Consider the following 22,057-nt stretch of genomic DNA (forward strand, 5'->3'; position numbering starts at 1 on the left):
AATGATTATGTAAAAAAATTGATATATATATATATATATATATATATATATATATATATATATATATATATATATATATATATATATATATATATATATATATATATTTGCAGGAGAACGTGAACAAATGGAGAATATGGATTCAACTGTTGGAGAAGAGCAGAAAATGAATAACGGTCTGATATATGATATTCTTGTAAAAATATTTTTATGCCTGAACGTCGTGGATGTTGCAGTTGCCTCCTTAGTTTGCAAATCTTGGAATAATGCTTGTCGTGACCCATCTCTCTGGAACAAGATTGATCTCTCTAGAATCAGTTCTTACTGCTTCAACGCACCATTCAATAAAGTTGGAGCTTACAGATACTCAAGTTTGGAGATGACTCAATTCTTGAAACATGTTCTTGATCTGAGTAATGGAAATACCACCTGCATCATATTCAATTTTTATGTTTACTTAACCAATGAACAGTTCATCATGGTGGCAGAAAGGTAAAGTTTCCCTCAAAAATCTTGAAAAACACCATTCTACTTTTACAACTATAAGTTTAATGCTTAGTAATCTTGGAAGTCTTTTTGGTATTACATGGTGTATGCATGTTTTTCTTTCGTAGGACCCCAAACCTGAAACGACTTGTTCTACCACAGACGGGTGATTTCTCAAGAGCAGGAGTGGATACTGTACTGAGCTTATGGAGAGGTCTTGAATCCATTACCCTTACTTCTGCTGTGTCGAGTTATTACATGATCCTAGCTATTGGAAAACACTGCAAAAACATCACCGAGCTGAAATTTTCTGAGGGCAACTTTGAAGAAAAGCATGCTATGGCGTTGACTAAATACACCCCAAAGTTGAAGATATTGAGCATTCGGAATTTACCAACGAGCTTGAAGGCATTGTTGTGTGTGCTGAATTTCTTTGAAGATTTGGAGAAGGTGAACATATGCCACAGTTTGATTATGGACACATCATATCCTCACATAGCATTTGTAGACATTAGTAATCTAAGGAACATTTTGCACACATCGAGTATGGAAAAGCTTATATACTGTGAAAGAGGAACGTGCTTGAGGTGCATGAATGGTAGAGACACTACTCGAAGCAGACAACCAGATGGACCCTATGAAGATATATGGGGAGAGGATGAGATAGCATCTCTTGTACATTTGCCTCAACCTACTGAGGCTGAAAGGTTTGCTACCAGACATGTAAGAGTGCTACCGTTCATGAAAAGAATGATGTACAACTCAAGTTCATGAAGAGTAGCTACATATGATCATAGTTAATTTTCTAAGTTACTAGTAAACAGAAGACATTTTCTATATTTAAGTGTTTTCGGATTGCATGTGTCAACATTTCAGTGTTTTCGATCTTGCTTGTTTCAATAATATTTACTTATTATGACATAATTCTAATAATCCTGGGATTTGACTTGTATAGATTTTGATTTAGTCCTTTCATCTTTGAGCTCAAAATAAGGAATATGATTCAGGTACTTAACTTTATCTAGAGTTCATAAAATAAAATTACATCAAACGTTAAAATTTTGTGGATGTCTAAACTCAAGTTTTAGACATGTTTTAAATATTGAAACAGTTAATTTTTAAGATTACTTCATATTTTATGTCATTCTTAAATTAAAGACTGAGTTTTTTTAAAAAAAATTGAAATATTATGTTCAGTCTAAGTTGTTTTCAAATAATAAATTGGATTTAATTCTTATATTCTTTTGTACAAATTATCTTTGAAAATTTAGAGATTGAAGGATAAAAAAAATGAAATGGATAAAAAACGAAAATCAAGAAAGAAGGTCAAAGATCAACTCACAATTAAGAATCAATGAATTTTTCTTATCACAGTTCTTAAGAAATTTAGATGTAAATTTGGACAATTAGCTTATTTAAATATATAATCAATTAAACTAGTAAATGAATGAAATCAAGAATCAATCAAATTAGTTATATTAATTAAATCAAAATATCAATGGGATCATAATATATAACAACTTATTAAAAAGGAGAATTGAAGTAATCAATGCATTATGTCTTTTGTGCGGGAGTAAGAGGGTTAACTATAGTCTTGGCCACAAAATTCTTTTCAGATTTCTCCTCCAGCTTCTTAACAGCTTCTTAACAAGTTGATCTACTTGTATTTCCAGGTTTCTAATGGAAGAAGCTTCATGCTTTTGTAGTTGGAGATGGATACTTGAATGAATTTTTAGAGTGTTTCCTCCAACTTTGAAATCTTGTCAGATAAGAAAGGATGTTGTTGATATGGTCACTACAAAAAAAAATGTTATTTAGTGAAGATTTTTTTTTATTTTTGCAATTTGTGAGGGGTTTTTACTCTCCGCAAATTAATTTGCGGAGATTTTCCAAACTGCTGCAGTTTTAGTCGTCACGATCTATCTATTGGGATTTTTTACGATCTCTGATATCACATTCAATTTGCGAAGGTTTTTTTACGAAAGGTAAAAACCTCTTCTATTACTGGCTTTTATTTTTTGGGAGTTTTTAACCTCCTTTATTTCCAACTTTTTTTATTACAAAAAATACCTGTATTTATTATTTTGAATTAATATATGCTATTTAATTCACCAGCTTGCAATAATAATAATAATAATAATAAATTAATAAAATTTATAAAATAGTAAAATACACAAATAATTCAAAATTAATTTTATTGATGATTTAAAATAAAATACATTAATTGACAATTACAATGTAAATATAAAAAGCATATAAACTAATGTTGATGACGTAAACAAAATCCCTAGTACAGATAAAAGTTTAACATGAGATCAATAGCTCTGCATTTGCTTCCTACATTGTCAAGTAAAAGAGCTTCATGTCATCAACTACTTCCCTTAAACTCATTCCTCCACCATTACTTTTTTAAAATTCAATATATGTCCAACAAGTCATTGTTCATAGACTCCCCTACTTTCATTGCTTCTAATCTTTGGTTGATGATATGCATATGAAGTTTTGTGAGATTGTAAGCATAATAAACAAGATGAACAATGGATTCATCATCCATTTCCGGACCTGCAAAACTGAGATTTGATGGGTGAGCATATGCAACAAAATTATTTTACTTTATTTGCTAAAGACATCTTGATTAAATTCAAACAAGGATCTAACCTCTCCAATAATTGCAACAAAGAAACCCTGGGACACACTTAGAGTCACACGATTCCACACCATATTTAATGCTAGTTCCTCATTACTTCACCAAGGACAACATCCATCTTGGATAAAGACACCCAAACCTTGTACAAAATCAAGCTGTTCACTTAGCAATGATGGTGGACAGGAACTTTTGTTTCCCACTTTAAATTTATCTTCAGGACAAGCGAGAAACCTACTCAACCGTTTGGAAGATATGATGGCCTACAGTGAGATTAATAGAAACTATTCATCCCAATGCATGTACAAATAAAATCTTTCATAAAAACTGTGGAATATGGGAACTGACATCAATCAATCCATTAATTACCCAAGGGAATGAATTTAGTGGTGAAATAAGGGTGTTGAACAATGCAAGAAAGTGAAAACCTACAATAGAGGTTTTCTACTGCATTATATTTCTGAACATTGATATGAAATAATTAAGTGCAAAATAAAGAAGAAAAACTAGTCAGTAAGATTAGGTGAAATAAATTTGAAAATAGCATTGCAGCATCAAGTTGATGTCCCATCAGTGCATAGAATCCAAAAGTGAAAAGAGAGAAGAATGTTCGTGTTGTAGCGCGAAAGAAAACACACCACACATCCAAGTACTTTCGAGTCTATAAAAGTGGATGAAACATGATGATAAACATTAGAAAAGAAAGAAAGCAGACAATTTTCTTTTGTCATTGACTTCCAAAGATCTTGTATCCATCAACCAAGTAGAAAAAAGAAGTTCTCATCCGTACATCTTCAAAGTGCGAATATAAGTCAAAAGTTCTCCTGTCTTACGAATCCTGTAAGAAAAGCATAAATTTTAATATTGCAAATATGCACCAACAGATTTGAATCATATCAATCCACCATTGCCCCAAAGAAAAAAGTAAAATTTACTTCTGGTTACCTTTCATCTTTCTCCTTCATCATCTGCTTAGTAGTATTTGCAATCAATTGTGATATCCATTTATTCATTGAAGATTAAAATTGAGTAATAAACCAAAACATTAATTTTTTAAATAGATTAATGAAATTCAAGGTCAAGTAAACTTTTCTTAAAAATTGTCCAAAATAAAAATCATTTGACTTCTAGCGTCTCCAACAGGCTTTTCTTTTGAATTCTCAGGATGAAAAAACTATTTCTTAAAGAAATCCCCAATTGGAGATAATCTACGTAGCACAACCAATTTCTTCACCATAAAATTTGTTTCATATAAAAGAAATGGTTTATTTAAATTAAAAAACATTTATATACTTTAAGAAACTCATATTAGAGATGCCCTAACATACATGTTAAATCAGAATAGATAGCAGACAAACATTCCTGAAAGTACAACTTAAATTAAATGTTAATGATTCAGTATAAAATAAAAATAGAAGAAGAATGTTGTTAGGATCCTGAGACAAGCCTGTTTGGTACACAAGTTCTGTTTGCATAGTCATCGGATTCGATCCTCGCCATCATAGGCGAAACAAACCTTTTCATGGCATCACGATCTAAACCATCACCTCTCGAACTCACTTCCATTCTCGAAGCCTCTTCCACCATAGTGTTCCAAAGCTTCGCCTCTTCCTACTATTGCCCAAACACCGACTTTATTTCCCCTGTTTTGCAAACCTGAGAGGAAGCACCCTCGAGAAACATTGTGTCGTACCGGTCCGATCGGTCGAAACGACCATCCTCGTCGGTGCCATTTGCAGCAGGATGCACCCTCCCACGAAGGGGAAAAGGATTAGGACGGTGGCATTGCCAGGGGATTCTAGGAAGGAGGCGAAGAGGCAGCTATTGGCAGCAACCTTGTCGGCTAAACTTGCCTCATTGAGAAGGTTCTTAGGGTTTGGCGATTTAATCTAGGGTAAAAGTTCTTTTAGGTTTTGATTTGGGGGTGTTAACTCATTGGCAAGCGTACCAAATCATTCGAAGTAATAAACCGGTAAAACCGGATATCGTTTCCCAAGAGACTCAGTTAACACTTTACTATCGTATAATTAATTAACTAACTTAAGCTAAAGGATGGTTTCCTTTAATTTGAATTTGTGCAATGAAAATAAACATAATGCATAAATGATAAAGTGAATTTCTTGAGGTTAAAACACTTGAAAATGAAATGATTTAAGATGATATGGAATGAATATGTTGGAGAATGATTTCAATTAATACACTCCTATGCAAATGCACAAAATCACTCTTCTTTATTTAATTGCTCTTGTCAACTTGCTAAGTTACTTAAACCCAATCCCTTGGTGAGAAAGCCTAGATTCACTTATTAAATCCCAATCCCTTGGCAACCTAAGAAGTGCATCTGCATTAAGAAAAGAAGTTTAAGACAACTAAAGGTCCTAACTCTATCCCTAGACACTATTTTCTTTAGGTGTTTAGTCCATTTCAAGGTTCACACAACATTTCCCAACATTAAGCAAACCCTAAAATCATGTTATGGTTGATCAAGTCATAACAAGCTTTAAGCAAAGGAAATAAACACTAGCAAGTAATGAAGGAAGCATATTTTCATTTAAACCAAGTGCATTTACAAGTGGGTTGTACATCTTACATCATTCCCCAACAAAAAGAACTTAGCTCTCCATAGTCATCGAGAGCTTAAGCTTACAATGGATGAAAATGGAGAAGATGGAGACCCAAGGAGGAAGATGGAGAGTTCCCACAGCCCAAAACCAGCTCCTAGAGGTCCAAAATGGTGTTTTCGAGCTTCAGCCACCAAGAAGATGGCACCCTCGTTGTAAGTCAGCCTTTTATAGGTCTACAGTGTCAAGTCAGCAAAAAGTCACGCCTAGCCCCCCTTTGTGGGGCGCCTGGGCACCAATTTGAATTGGAGATACAGTAGAAAAGGGCGCTCAGCCCCTTTTAGGGGCGCCCAGGCGCCAGATCCTGAGGTGAAGACAGCGAAAAAAGGGTGTCTAGCCCCCTTTTGGGGTGCCCAAGCGCCAGATCTGAGTTGGAAATTGCAGAAAAGGGCACCTATCCCCCTTTTGGGGCGCCCAGGCGTGGCCTCTGCGGTGATCTTCAAGAATTCTTGTCTCTTTTAGCTTTTCCTAGGCTGCTACTCTTGGTAATTAAGACTTTCTTCCAAAGCGCGCAAAGTTCCTACAAAACTTGGGGAATTATTGATAAAAATTGGTATGTGTAACCTAAACTGAAGTTATTCACAAAGTTAGATAAAAGAGAGGATTAAACATGTTTCAAGCTTCAGGAGAGTTGATTTGGTAAGAAAATTGCACCATATATAATGGTAAGAATTACTGTTATCAGGGGGGAGTTTTAAAGAGTGTAAAATCATGGAGGGAAACAAAAAGTAGTAAAGAAAAGAAAAAAGTAAAAAGAAAAAAGAATTATAATTTATATAAGATATAAACCTCTCCTAAAAAGAATTTAAACCCCCTCTATTATTAGCACTTAAACAATTCACTAAAAACCTTTTTAAATCATGTCAGTTTGTTAGAGTTTTTTAAAACCTCCGCAAAATAACCTCCACTACATAATAGTTTTTTTTGTAGTGGGTGGTTTAATTGATGACCCAACTTGTCCTTGTCCCATGCTGGGGTGAAGTCTCCAAGCTTGATTGTAGTTTCCTTAGTGGCCATGATTCCCCATATAAATCACCTCTTCCTTAGTATTGGGCTGAATAGCACACCGTCTATTTGGATGCTCACCACCACATAATTCATAACTTTGCACAACTTAATGATGTTGAGCCTGAGATACATTTTGAAGCTTTTTTGGTAATTGGGACAGTTTCTTCATCAAAGATATAAGTTGTTGAGTCATAATTTTATTCTGAGCCAATAATGCATCTTGGGATTGAAGCTCAAACATACCTTTCTTTTGAGGTTGACTTCTCTCACTTTGGACATCAGTATCACTAGAAGCCATATTTTCAATCAATTCATGAGTTTCATCAGGTGTCTTCCATCTAATATATACCTTCAACTGAGACATCTAACATTAATTTTGTCTGAGATTTTAAACCTCATAAGAAAAGGTTAAGTTGAGTAGGCACATCAAATCCATGAATATGAGTCTTTCTTAATAAACCTTTAAATTTATCCCATGTTTGACTCAATGACTCCTCAAGTTCTTGTTGAAAAGATGAGATCTCTTGTTTTTCTTTGTTGATTTTAGATTGAGGAAAATACTTATGCAAGAATTTTGTCACAACATCCTCCCAAACAATTAGACTCCCTTCTGAAAAAGAATTTAACCAGAGTTTGGAATTACCAGCCAAAGAGCAGGGAAAAAGGCTAAGTCTTATTGCCTCATTTGACACATGAAGAATTTTCACAGTATTACATATCTCTAGAAAATTGGCCAAATGAGTATAAGGATTTTCATGTGACAAACCATTAAATTGATTGCTTTGGACAAGATGAATCAAAGCTGGCTTTATTTCCATATTGGCAGCATTTACTACTAAACGAGCTATGCTATTAAAAGTTGAAGGTATTGAAACCGAAGCATAGTTCTCCAAAGTACGCCGACCTCTATCTTGTACTTCATCTTGGTTTCCTGCCATTTCCTTGTCTTCTAGACCAGAAGAAGAAAGAGTGTTTGAGGAAGAGCTTAAGCTAGCTTCCCTAGCTTCTTTTTTTCTATTTTCTCTCCTACGTCTACTGTTATTCCTACGGGCTGTTCTTTCTCTCTCAAAATTTAACAACAAATTTTCATCTTTTGTTAGAACAAACAAAGCTAATTGAAGCAACCCAAGAAAATAACTAAAAAAAATACAACCTATCTACAAAAATTAAAAGGCAATGGATATATATAGAAAATGAAACAAAATTGAAATTGATAAACAACAAAACAATTGGATAAGCAGTAACAATCAAATTCCTTAGCAACGAAGCCAAAAACTTGATAACCTTTTGACAAGTGTATCAAATCATTCAAAGTACTAAAAGTAAGTAAAGATTATCATTCTCCCAAGTGAATTGAGTTACATTGTCTAATTGAGCTTATTTTACCAAAGTCAATTTAGTAATTATAATGATTGAATTCATAATTACTGAAAGAAATTGTAATAACAAGAATTTGAAATATTATGGTTGAAAAATTAAAAAATGGTTCGTTGGAATTAGGTTTCATGAATCATATCAAGATAAAACTTTGTACAATATATCATTATTTAATTCAAACATTCACATCAAAACATACTAGTTCTAATCCCTTAGAAACTAGTTCTAAATTCATTTATTTACAAGTCTCCAAGGACAGTATATGATTAACATCAAGGAATTTCAACACCAAAGTCATGGGTTGAAGGTTGCTCGGAGATCTACTTTTGGCGAGATTAAAAATCTTAGTTAACAATTTCACCAACCCTTTGTTAATGTTAAAGATATTATCTTTGATTTTGATGAATAAAAAAGACTATTATAATCTTCCACTTTCACGTTTTGTCATCGACGCCCCGTCATTTCCATCGTTCGCCGTGAGGGAGAGAATGCTTCCAGCTATGTTTAAAATATACTTAATCAAAATATATATATATATATATATATATATATATATATATATATAATTTAATAAAAAGTTAATTAAGTTGAAACATAATCTCTGTGATTAAGTTTATCAAAATTTACCATAAATCCAAAATTAAAGAAATAAAAGATAGAGAAAAGTATAAAAAAGAAGAAGAAAGAATTAACTTTGCATGCACATAGAAGAGTACAATGCCAAGAAGGTTTTACACTAAAATTAATAGCATATAAAACATTTAATTTCCAAATAAATGACTGTTTATTTTTGAAATATTTGAATTAAATATGTTTTTGTATAGAAATTAAAATTATTCTTTCTTCAAATTTTTTATTTAATTTAGTCTCCTAACCTAAAAAATATACGAATTTAGTTTTTTCAATAAAATTTTATTAAATTTATTTTATGTTTCAATTTTATTTTAATATTAAATATATTTTAAATTTAAAATAAATTTAACAAAAATTGATTAAAAAAATTAAATTTATATATTTTTATACATGAGAATTAAATTAGTCTAAAATTTATATAAAAGAAAACTGATTTTAATTTTCACTAAAATAAAAAAGAACATAAATATATATAATTAATAGCCAACTCAATTTAAAAAAAAAAACATATATGTTCTTTTATATAAGATTTCATAAAGCACACAGAAAATAATAAAGGAGAAAGAAAACAAATTCACGGAAGATTGCAGCACATGATACAACAAAATAAAAAGAATATGGAAAATATATATCTGAGCTAAAATTTTCAGAGAATTAAAATATAAACTAATTTCAACATCTTTAATTTCATGATTATGAGACATCCTCAAATTTATTTTAAATGAGCACAATTTCTATTGAATATTACCAGATAATTTAGGAAATATAGTTCTTTGCATAAAATAAAATAAAACTCAATGAATTAACATCCAGAATGCGTTAAGTGTTTTATTTATATTTAAATACAAAAGAAAGTAATGCATGCTTGAGTAAAACGCTGATGTCGAGTTTATTCTTATTTGTTTTATTGATAATACTTATATATAAATTAATTATTTTTCTTCTATTATATTAATAATTGTATTTAATACATAAAAATGTAACTAAGCTTAGTAATATATTAAAAGTTTTTATTGTGCACTAATTGTACTTGTATAGAAATTAATTACATGTTTTCCTTATATAATACATAACATTCTTTATTGTACTGAATAAACATAAAATGCGATAAATTATTATAATATATTAAATCTTATTGCCACTTATTGTTCTTGAATTATAATTATATATAAATTAATTATTTTTCTTTACATAAAATATAATACAACATATTTATGTTATTTGATCAAAACATGAAAAGTAGGTAATTATTTATTGATTTATACTTATAGATAAATTGATTAAATGTTTTCTTTATATATAAAATTTACCAATATTTCTTTTATAGATTTATCTTTGACTTATATTGCTATTTTCTCATGTATTAAATATATTTCAAAACGCAATAAGAAATATAAGGAGCTAATATATTATTCAATAGTTGAAATGCGATAATTGAAATGAAGTATGAAGACATTTTATTATTTAATTATAAAAACTTTTAAATAGACAAAAATAATTATTAACATTTTATTTTTTTTTAAAAATTATCATTTATCTAAAAGCTTTTTCTTTTTACTGTCTTTTCTTTCTTTAGATTTATATAGAATTTACTTATATTTTGTAGATAAGAATCCACCTTAGTAATCTTGATGAAAGAGAGAAATATCAAATCATATTTTGTCTAGTAAGTTTTTCCTTACTCTTTTTGGAGTCGGTTTTGAAAAAGTTTTACATGCATAGAAAATAGGAGTCTCACATACATAGGAGAGATGAATCTTTGTTAGTTTAAGATTATAAAAATATATTCAGATAACTAATAAAAATATAAAGTGTACAAATTTAGCTTTCTTTATAGTAAGGGAGTTGGAAACTTAAGCTTCAATAAACAAGTCTTGATAGGTGAGGAAAGTTAATTTAGTTTGTATAGTAATTTAAAATAAACGATCTAGATGTGAAGGTAACATAATAATAATAATAATATTATGCAAGGATTGCGAGTTGTTTGAATATATTCAAATTATTTCAATCTGAAAGTATATGTTGTGCATTTTAATGGTGAAAAGTCATAATATTTCAATAGAGTAAAATTGATTCCAATTGTTATTATTTTGTAACAAAATATTTAATGTTAGGAATAAAAAATAAAGAAGAATCTTAATTTGAACCCATTGAATCCCTGTCATTCGACAAAATTGACTAAATAAAATTCATTTAGTTGAAAGTTTAAGTTTTGATCATTCGACAAGTATTTCATTGTTGGGAAAATTAACTTGTTGAAACTCCTAGAGGATTTTTGTTGGGTGAGTACAATATTCGTTGGATGAACCAAATTCACTAGGCATGTTAACATTGTGGTTAGACTGGTAGAATGTTAATTGGAAACTTTGAAACATGTTCTTAATTTATTGGAGTGGGAAAGTGTTTTCTAAACTTCGGAAAAAATAAATTTTTAAATGTTTGTAAATGTAAGGATTGTTTACCTTTCATTTAATTATTATCTTTAGTTAATATTTTGTATTTGAATATTATTACAGTGTAATGAATAATTAATTGTAATTTAATAATAATTAAATAGAATTGACGGGATCTTTCGAGAAATGATTATATGTGAAATACAACATCAATGAGACATAAGCTCAACTCACATATAAAGGTTTAAAACTACCTCTAACCCAAAACTTTAAAGTAATGAGATTATAGGTCTTTATCCTTATATGTTGTTCAACTTTCTCATTTCTACTCTTTGTGGGACTTATACTTACACTTGAATTCAAGAGAATCTCTCCCTCAAGTGTAAGCCCCTTAACATTGGAACTTATCCTTCAAGTTAACCATAAGTACTTATTCTTGTACCGTCATTCATCATAACAAAGCACATTAGTCTGACCCTTCGTCAGGAAAACTTTCAATACAAGGACTCATGTGAATTGATCACCAAGATTAACTATCGACTTTGATACCATTAATGAGGTCTTTCGAAATAATATCCCTAACAAAATACAACACCAATGAGATATGAATTTAACTCACACATAAAGAATTGACACCACCTCCAACCCAAAACGTTAAGAAAGTGATTTTGTGGGTTTTCATCTTTATACAGTGCTCAACTTTCTCATTTTTTGTGAGGCTTAAACTCATACTTGAATTTGTTATAAATTTTGAATATAATATTGCAAAATATCTACTTTTGAACGATATTAAAATAATAATTTTCTAAGAGATAGTTTAGGTCATGGGTCTTTCCTCCACTACAAAACACCAACTTCAGTCTTTCTCATTAGTTTATCTTTGTAGTTTCATTCTCTCTTCCTCTCTTCTATAATTATTCTGGGTATAAACTCTATCAGAGTTTCTTGCTAGTTCTGTAATTCTCGAATATTTTCGAGAAGTTCCTGCTCCTGAGGGACTTACGCATTACACCGCGGATAAGTTCTTAAGGACAATGAATCTATACGTTTCAGGAAATTGCAGTTTGAGATTTTGTAAGCTTTTTTACAACAGAATTCCCAGCAAATATATATATGTATGGATAAAAGTGTATGATGTTATCATTACGATATAACATGTGATGAATTATAAACATAATTAATTCAAAATGTACAATAAAATTTCTTTTAAACTTCTTGTCGCATAATATATTAATATACATTATTTATATATTTAGCAAAATTTGGATATTTAAGTTAAATACAATGTTTGTATTTAATACATACAATATATAGACTTAACATATATAATGTTTGTACATAATACATATAATATATAGATTTAACATATTGTGATAGGCATTGAGTTAAACAATCCAATCTAATTTATTATAATTATTTCAATTGAAAGTATAAAGTTAGTTTAGTGATAAAGTTAGAAAGAAGAATAAGNGAAGAATAAGAGAGATTAAGAGAGATTTATTATAATTATTTCAATTGAAAGTATAAAGTTAGTTTAGTGATAAAGTTATAAAGAAGAATAAGAGAAGAATAAGAGAGATTAAGAGAGATTGTGAGTAAATCAACTCATTTAATCTACCAACTCGTAATGGATCAAATTGAATTCAAAGTTTTTGAACATACTAATAAATAAGTGGTATTAGATTACTCATTAAATAATAACCCTACTTAATCGAACCAAATTACTAGTTTAGATAAAAATACTATATATTTAGCTCAATTTAAAAACAATAAAAACTAGAATATTAACATAGAATAATTTAGTGCACTACTTATTATATCAGCATTCTTGAAACCATCTAATATATTTTTTTAGATGATTTTTTTTATTTATAAAATAAAGTACAAGTTGTAAAATTTGTTTCTTAAAAATATTAAGAAAGTGTGTCAATGATTGTTTCAAACTAATTTAGCTCAATTCACAGATAAAATTATCTAGTTTAGTATAAATTTTGTGAAACTAGTTTACAGGTTAAGATTTATTTGGTTTAGTTTTTTCTTTCCAATGAAACTATGAACAACCCTATCGAATGGAATCTTTTCTAAGAGGAATATGTATGAAGAATTTAGTTTCTTTTAGTTTATCATTATTTTATAAACTGATATTCAATGTTGCTGTGTATAACAAGTTGTGATTGACTGACTTTTTATATAAAAATTTTTTTTTTTGAATATTTTATAAATAAATGTTAAATGGTTAATATTTTCTTGATGGAGTCGTTCCTTCTAAACTTGCCAAAGAGTTTAAGCTTTTCTAAACAACAATTATTGTAAGATGCTGATATTTTGAGAATTATTTTTTAAAATTTTTTTTACAACAAAATATGTGTCATTATTTTATTAATTTATTTAAATTTATATTTAAAAAAATATTTAAAACGAAATAATCAACAAATTACGCTTTGTTAAAAAAAATATTTATAAAACAACTTTTTCCTTATTGTAATGTGGCCCCAGAATTTGAATGACCGACATTATTCATCTTCCATTTCCATGTTTTTTTCTATTATTTTTTTTTTTTTATTTAGGATGTGGCACGTTTTTCTACCATGTAAATTGGCTCTACCCACCCCCTGTGTTGTCATGTAGGAATGGTCAGAGATGTTTATTGTTTTCCTTTTATGATAAAATTTATACATTCATTTTGGAATCATCCCTTAATAGAGTTTGATCTAGGACGTAATATGTTAATAATTTCTTTTAATAATTTTTTAACAATATATTATATATTATGTATTATTATTTTATTCATTTGTTTATTTAAAATTAACCAATCACAAATCATTATACATATTGTGTTAAATAATTATTAAAAGAACATTTTTCTTTTATTTATGGGACCATTACATAAATTAATTTGTGGTGGAAAGGAAAAGTGCGGTATTTATGAATTACAACTTATTCTTTAAATAGAAGTTAATTATAAGTGTAAAAATGGACCACTCCAACTCATGTTTTCTAGCATACCAATTACCAATTGCATACTTCTCAACCAGTATCTATTATTTCATAATTTAAATATTTTATTTAAAATTGCTAATGCATTATTCATAGCTCAATTACATCATTCAATTCTTTTAAGAACTTCACCAATGATTTTATCACGGTAACTCTCACCAATGATTTCCATTATCGAAAACGAGGTTCATATTTTCCACGCGGGAAAAACATTTCTGTACTATATATATATACCGATAGGTATAGGACAAACCAGTTATCCTGCGTGCCGACCCACCCAGAAGTAAGGCTTATTGAACAAATCAGGTGACGTTTCAGCAAATGAGTAAGAGTATTAATATCTAATTAATAGATTTAATGACATATTAGATACAGATACATGGTATTGATGAATAATTGGAAAGATTATATTATCCAAAAATATTCTGTATTAATGAGTGATTAATATGAAGTCTATAATACAGAAATATGATCAGATAAAACACACTTTTTGAGTAATCACATAAATCTCCTTATAAAGCACTTTCAGGAATTGAGCATCCGAATGTTTTCACGTCCCCGTTGGTCGATAAAGAGCAAGAGGGAGATTCCAAAACGATCGGATAATGAAAGCCAATAAGGTACTGGAGGAAGAACGACGATCAGCCCGGATCCCATTTCACCAGAACAATTTCAATAATATAATAATAAGTGGCGTGGCAGATGTAAAACATTTTAATAATATAATAATAAGTGGCGTGGCAGACGTAAAAAATTTCAATAGTATAATAATAAGCGGCGGATGTAAAACCTTATGTTAAGCAGAACCAGCAATGAAGACTCCTTCTAAGTTTCTACCTTTATTCTTTGCCCTTATTCTCTTCCTCTTTCTCTCAATACCTCTTCTCAACACTGACTTCTCTCTCTCCACCGCCATTAAAATCATTTGCAGACGAACCTATAAACCCTCTCATGGCCTCGCTACAACTTCCAACCAAAGAGACAGAAATATAGATCACTCATCTTCCATTTCTAGAGCAATATCCCTTAATATAAGCGAGTGTTTTCCTGCTGTCTTACCTTCTAATGCAATAACAGGTACCGATTGTTGTCCTTATAAACCATCTTTCTCCAAGTTGATAGATTTCAAAGATTTTGCTTCTCCCAATGCCACACTGCGAGTCAGAAAACCATTTCACTTGCTAGATGAAGAATATATAGCCAAATTTGAAAAGGGCATTGCACTGATGAAAGCCCTCCCTGATGATGACCCACGTAGCTTTATTCAACAAGCTAAGGTTCATTGCGCTTATTGCAACGGAGCTTATCACTTTTATTATCCTTTTCAGGAGACCGAATTCGACGTTCACTCATCTTGGTTTTTCTTTCCCTTCCATCGTTGGTACATATACTTCTTCGAACGAATTTTAGGGAACCTAATTGGTGACCCTGACTTTGCTTTACCATTTTGGAATTGGGATTCTATAGAGGCCATGCAAATGCCGTCTTGTTTCACAAACCCCAACTCCTCACTTTTTCACCAACTCCGAAACCAGAAACACTTGCCACCCCACGTGATTGATCTGAACTATGCAGTTGGCAATATCGACGTCCCTTCTCATCAACAAGTTCTGTATAATTTAGTCACCATGTACAAGCAAATGGTGCTGGCAAGCACTACTGAATTGTTCATGGGAAGCCCTTTTCGACTAGGGGATAACCCTCGTCCTGGTATTGGTTCTGTGGAGGCTGCTCCGCATAACACTGTTCATACATGGGTTGGTGGAGCTGATACTCCAAACCATGAGGACATGGGAACGTTCTACACAGCTGCTAGAGACCCCATTTTCTATGGACATCACTCGAACTTGGATCGAATGTGGGCGATATGGAAAACACTGGGAGAAGGAAGAAAGGAGTATAATGATCAAGATTGGTTAGATTCTGAGTTTTTCTTCTACGATGAGAATGCTAATTTTGTTCGTGTTAAGGTAAGAGATTGCATTGATAATAAAAAATTGGGGTACGTGTACCAAGATGTTGATCTTGCATGGCTGCGTACGCCACCCACATCACGAAAAAGTAAGCTACTGAGACAAAAAAAGAAGGCTCAAGTTTTGAGTTCNAAGCCCAGAAAACTTCCNTTGGTTTTGGATTCCATAACAAGTGTAATTGTTAAGAGGCCGAAGAAATTAAGGAGCAGGGAAGAGAAAGAAGAAGAGGAAGAGGTTTTAGTGATAGAAGGGATTGAGTTTGGAAGTGATAAATACGTTAAGTTTGATGTTCATGTTGATGATGATGAAGAGAGGTTGAGTAATCCAGATGAGACAGAATTTGTGGGAAGTTTTGTGCATCTCTACCATGGACATGGCCATAACATCAGCACCAGCTTTAAAGTAGGGTTGTCGAAAGTTCTGGAGAATTTAGAAGCTGAAGAAGACGATGATGTGCTTGTTACTTTGGTACCTCGGATGGGAAAAGGAGAAGTAACCCTAGGAAACATCAAAATTGAATTTATGCCAAGATAGCCAAAGAATTAATTAAATTTCAACTCGGTGTTGTTCGGTCTTTAGGGCCTGTGTATGGCGTTTCTACTGTTGACGACTGTTCGGTCTTGTTACGGTCTACTACATTTGCTTTTATTGGCTACAATGTTCGGTCTTATTACGGTCTATTACAGTTACTTTTAGTGTCTATATATTGTATTTGTGTATGGTATAAACAAATCATAATTGAAGTAATATAGTATTCTTACAGACTTTTCTCTCTGTCTCTCTGTTTTCTTTATTGTTCTATCTTCTTTGCATATGGGTTTTTTGTTCGCTTATTCCTCGCATACCAACAGTAAGTTTAGGTATTTTTAAGTGAATTTGTGTTAAAATGTTTTATTTATTAAAAATTTAAAATTTTTATACTTGTTAATTAGGTTTTTATTATTTAATTTTTTTATTAATTGGGTGACCTTAATATTAAAGATATTAGATTGTATAACTAATATGAAATGACACTGTAGTACGAGGAGGTGACCGATCGGTCAGGTCCACATAGAAGGGCAGTGAAGGACCGCAGAAAGCAGTGTTAATAATAGTCTTAACGGGTGAATATTATGGAAAAGGAAACATAAGATACGATAGTTACAAGCACTTAATGTCAATTATTGGGCCTAATGCCTATAAATACAGACCTAACAACCAGGTAATTCACTGTTGGTCTGATTACATTCACTTTGATCTCCTTATGACCTAGCTAACTTGAGCGTCAGAGTGTTTCCTTGCAGGTCACCATCGTTCGGCCTTTCAGTGGAAACCTTTGGCGCGTGTTAGACGATCGGGAGATTGAGGGAGAGCTTGGAGCATTTAGTCTCAGATCTCATAACTGAAACATTTTGGCGCCCACCATGGGGCTCGAGAGTGTGTTAACAACCCAAGAATGATCACATTGGCAGGAGAGCTTCACTTGCAATTGTTGTAGGAGATGCAGAGGCAAATGCAGGAGATGAGGGCAGAGATGGCGACAATGAGAGCTGAACGAGGGAATGGAGCGGGGGGACATTCGGCGCAATTGGCAAATGTTTGGACTGTCCACTCAGAGAATGGAGGAGAGAGTAATCCTACAACTCAGGAGGATAGAACAAGGGAAGTGACCAATGCTTTCAGACACAATGAGTAGGGTGGAGGAGAAAATTTGAATAACCAAGGTGGGCAGGATGGTGGACACCGGGTGGGGCCTAGAGTACAAAACCTGCCCTCAGTTAATGATCAGGATCGGGCCAGGCGGAGGGGCTTCATCCATTCACAACAACCCTTCTAAGAGTAGCCGTGTCGGAGAATAAGGTGTTTCCATCGGTGGAGAAGTATGGAGGATTGACAGATCCCATTAAGCATCTTCGTTCTTTTGTCGATGCTATGACTGTATATTCCTTCGACGAACTGGTTTAGTGTAGGGCTTTTTCCCTGTCATTGAAGGATGAGGTGTTAGATTGGTTTCACTCACTGCAACCCAGGACAATTGATAGTTTTGCTACATTAAGGCAGTTGTTTAGTCAGTAGCATGCTTCAAACAGAGCGCAAGGGTTGACGTATACAACTCTGGTGAGGATGAGGCAGGGGAAGGAGGAAACCCTTAAGATGTTCATGGACAGGTTTAACAAGACATTGCGACAGGTGAGGAACATCGATCAGAGGCTGATAGAGGCACCTCAGGCGATGGCCGAGTTACAAGATAGGCTTGAAAGCTTCACTCGGATTGAAGAGGGTTGTGCTTATCAGAGAAGGCAGAAAAGGAGGGTGAGACGGTCGGGCATACGACGATCAAAGTGGGGAAGGAGAGGAAGGGTGAGAGAAGATCATTCAGGAGAAGGGAAGGAGGAGGTGGCCAAAGAGGTGTGAATCTGTCCAAAGTCCCTCAGTACGTCCATTACACATCGTTGAATGCCCCTAGGGTAAGGGTAATGGAAGAGGCCTTGAGAGCAGACCTGTTAACGGTGGTTCGTTCACCAACGCCCCGAGGTGCTGATGAACGTAAGCATTGCCAATATCACCAAAACATAGGGCATACTACCGAAGATTGTATCACCTTAAAGGATAATCTTTAAAGTTTGATTCAAGCTGGGCATCTGTGGAGGTTTGTCCAAGGTCGTGGGCGAGGAGGTACGGGTGGGGCAAGACATCCGCCTAGAGGTGATACGAGTGGTAGTTAAAACGAGGGGAACCCAGCGGGAACCGACCAACGCAGCAGAAGTAGAAGTAGGGAAAGACCCTTACAAGGGGTGATCAACACTTTATCCAGAGGATTTGCTAGCGGAGGACCTTCTTCGGCAGCCCAGAAGCGGCATCTAAGGAGCTTACATAGCATTAACCGAGTGGACATGGCACACAGATCTATGCCGCCGATTACATTTTCAGATGAAGACTTTCACGCACCCGACCCCAACCAGGATGACCCGATGGTTATAACGACGATAATCGCTCGATATAGTGTGGGTAAAGTATTGGTGGACCAAGGTAGTTCAGTCAATATCCTTTATTGGGAAACTTTCCAGCAAATGGATATATCGAACGACATGATCATGCCCTTTCACGAGCAGATTCTGGGGTTTGCAGGCGAGCAAGTAGATATGAGGGGTTATGTTGACCTTAGGATGAGTTTAGGGACAGAGAAAGACGCAAGAGAGATTAAGGTAAGGTTCTTGTTGGTGGAGGCCAATACTTCATATAACGTGTTGCTAGGCCGACCATGCTTAAATGCCTTTGGCGCTATTGTCTTTACCCCTCACCTAACGTTGAAGTACCCGTCTGAGGACGGAAGAGTGTGTGTTATCCGAGCAGATCAAAAGATGGCACGTGAATGTTATACGACAGGGTTGAAGGTTAAGCCGTTGGTTCCTAGGGTGTAGGAGAGTCAGTCGGAGGTGGCAATGGCGGAGTTAGATCCAAGAACAAATACTGAGGATCGAGTGAAACCGTTGGGGGAAGTTCGACCCTTCCCTTTGGGGAGCGAGGATCGGGCCACTATGTTGGAACAAAGTCTGAGCAACAATCAGGTACATGAGGTTGGCCTGGTATTAACCGAGAATAGAGATTTATTCGCATGGACTGCAGTGGATATGTCGGGGATTCATCCTGATGTGATTTCCCACAAGCTGTCCTTATTTAAGGATGCCCGACCGGTCGCACAAAAGAAGAGGAGGATGGGGCAGAGAAAAGAAGAGCGGTGGATGAGGAGGTCTGTAAGCTGTTGGAAGCGGGTTTTATAAGGGAGATAAAATATACCACTTGGTTGGCTAATGTGGTAATGGTAAAAAAATCCAATGGCAAATGGAGGATGTGTATAGACTTTACCAATCTGAACAAAGCCTGCCCGAAAGATACATACCCAGTTCCTAGTATTGACACACTAGTTGATGGGGCTGGCGGGATATGAAGTCCTCAGTTTCCTGGACACGTATTCGAGTTATAACCAAATCCCCATGTACCGTACGAATAGTGAAAAGATCGCTTTCATAACCGAGCGTGCTACCTATTGTTATGACGTCATGCCGTTCGACTTGAAGAATGTCGGGGCCACCTATCAACGACTGATGGATAAGGTGTTCCAGCAGCAGATAGGGAAGTGTATCGAGGTATATGTAAACGACATGGTGGTGAGAAGCCGATCGGTTGGGGGGGCATGTGAAGGATCTGGAAAAGGTATTTGGACCAGTGTGAAAGTTTGATATGCGTTTAAACCCGACCAAATGCACGTTCGGAGTCTAGGCTGGCAAGTTTTTGGGCTTCATGCTAACGACTCGGGTATTGAAGCAAATCCTGATAAATGTTGGGTGGTATTGGAGATGAGAAGCCCACAAAACTTAAAGGAGGTGTAGAGGTTGGTAGGGCGTTTGACGTTCTTGTCACGGTTTGTACCCCGATTAGCATAACGCATCAAGCCTATCATTAAGGTAATGAGGAAGGATGCGAAGGGGTGTTGGAACGACCAGAGCAAGGGAGATTTTGAGGAAGTTAAGAAAGTCCTCACTGAACCGCCCGTGATGGGACGACCGAAACCCAGTTACGAGTTGCAGATCTTTTTGGCAGCGTCTGACGAGGCAATCAATTCAGCATTGTGCAGGAGAACCCTAAGTTCAAATTGGTGTACTTTGTAAGTCGGAGTCTTAAGGATGTGGAGATCCACTACCAACAGGTTGAGAAGGTGGCATTGTCTTTGTTGTTTGTCGTTCGACATCTTAGGTCGTACTTCCAGGGGCATCAGGTAGTAGTGCGGACCGACTATCCCATAGCGAAAATTCTTCAGAAACCCGACTTAGCTGGAAGAATGATTGGATGGTCGGTAGAGTTTTCAGAATTTGGGCTACGTTATGGGCTGCGTTATGAGCCGCGGGGGTCGGTACGAGGTCAACACCTGGAAAACTTTGCTGTAAAGTTACCGGTAGAAGCGGGTGCAGCGTTTTATTGGAAAACTCTTTGTAGATGGCTCGTCCAATAAGCGAGGGGAGGAGCAGGAGTTGTTTTGGAAGGGCTGAACGGGTTGATAGTCGAACAATCGTTGATCTTCAAATTCAAGGTCAGTAATAATCAGGCTGAGTATGAGGCGTTGCTGGCCGGACTAGAGTTGGCTCGAGATTTAGGCGCAGAGTTTTTGGAATGCAGGACAGACTCACAGTTGGTTGAAAGGCATATGCACGGAACCTTTCAAGTCAAGGACGATCAGCTGTTACAATATTTCCACAAGGCTAAGCAATTGGAGACAACTTTCAAATCTCTTAAGATAAAGCATGTTCCCCGAGCAGAAAATGCCCAAGGAGATATGTTGTCGAAGTTGGCCAGCGGAAAGGAGAACGGACATTTATCTTCGATAATTCGACAAGTGCTAGCGAGACCGACGATCGAATGTTTCAGCGTAAGTGGCATCGAGGACTGAAGAGATTAAAGGGAGGAAATTGTGCGGTTGATCAGGGAATAGGAGGAGGGGAAGCATCTTAAGACAAAGGATGCGAAGAAAATTGCTAGGTACTATATGGTGGGAGAGGATTTATACTGAAGAGGATACACTACCTGTATGATGAAGTGCTTGCCCGGTGAGGAGGCAAATTATGTTATAAGGGATTTGCATGAAGGGGTATGTGGGAGACATACCGGAGGACGGACGCTTAAGACGTGAATTTTGAGAGCAGGTTTTTTCTGGGTAACACTAGAGAAGGATTGCATAGCCTTTGCCCAGAAGTTTTTGGCTTGTCAGAGGCACGATAATGTTTTTCATGCTCCGACAACTGAACTCCACAACATCGTGTCGCCTTGGCCGTTCTCTCAGTGGGGAATGTACATAGTAAGACCTTTCTTGGTCGGTAGAGCCCAGATGAAGTTTTTATCGGTGGCGGTGGATTATTTCACAAAGTGGATGGAGGCCGAACCGTTGGCCAA

At 34.5% G+C, this 22,057-nt stretch overlaps 2 protein-coding genes across 2 annotated transcripts; both read left to right on the forward strand.

Annotated features, from left to right (window-relative positions):
• Nucleotides 1–127: 127 nt before the first annotated feature.
• Nucleotides 128–1,260, forward strand: LOC106752976 (F-box/LRR-repeat protein At3g48880-like). Its single transcript, XM_014634759.1, has 2 exons — nucleotides 128–492; nucleotides 615–1,260. Exons 1-2 carry the CDS (start codon nucleotides 128–130, stop codon nucleotides 1,258–1,260), a joined length of 1,011 nt encoding a protein of 336 aa, XP_014490245.1.
• Nucleotides 1,261–14,963: 13,703 nt separating this feature from the next.
• On the forward strand, nucleotides 14,964–16,910 carry LOC106752977 (polyphenol oxidase I, chloroplastic-like). The gene has a single exon (XM_014634760.2). It carries the CDS (start codon nucleotides 14,972–14,974, stop codon nucleotides 16,664–16,666), a length of 1,695 nt encoding a protein of 564 aa, XP_014490246.1. The 5' UTR covers nucleotides 14,964–14,971; the 3' UTR covers nucleotides 16,667–16,910.
• The last annotated feature ends 5,147 nt before the right edge of the window (nucleotides 16,911–22,057 follow it).

The sequence above is a fragment of the Vigna radiata genome, unplaced genomic scaffold, assembly GCF_000741045.1.
Source record: "Vigna radiata var. radiata cultivar VC1973A unplaced genomic scaffold, Vradiata_ver6 scaffold_122, whole genome shotgun sequence".
In the NCBI taxonomy this organism is placed as follows: domain Eukaryota; kingdom Viridiplantae; phylum Streptophyta; class Magnoliopsida; order Fabales; family Fabaceae; genus Vigna; species Vigna radiata.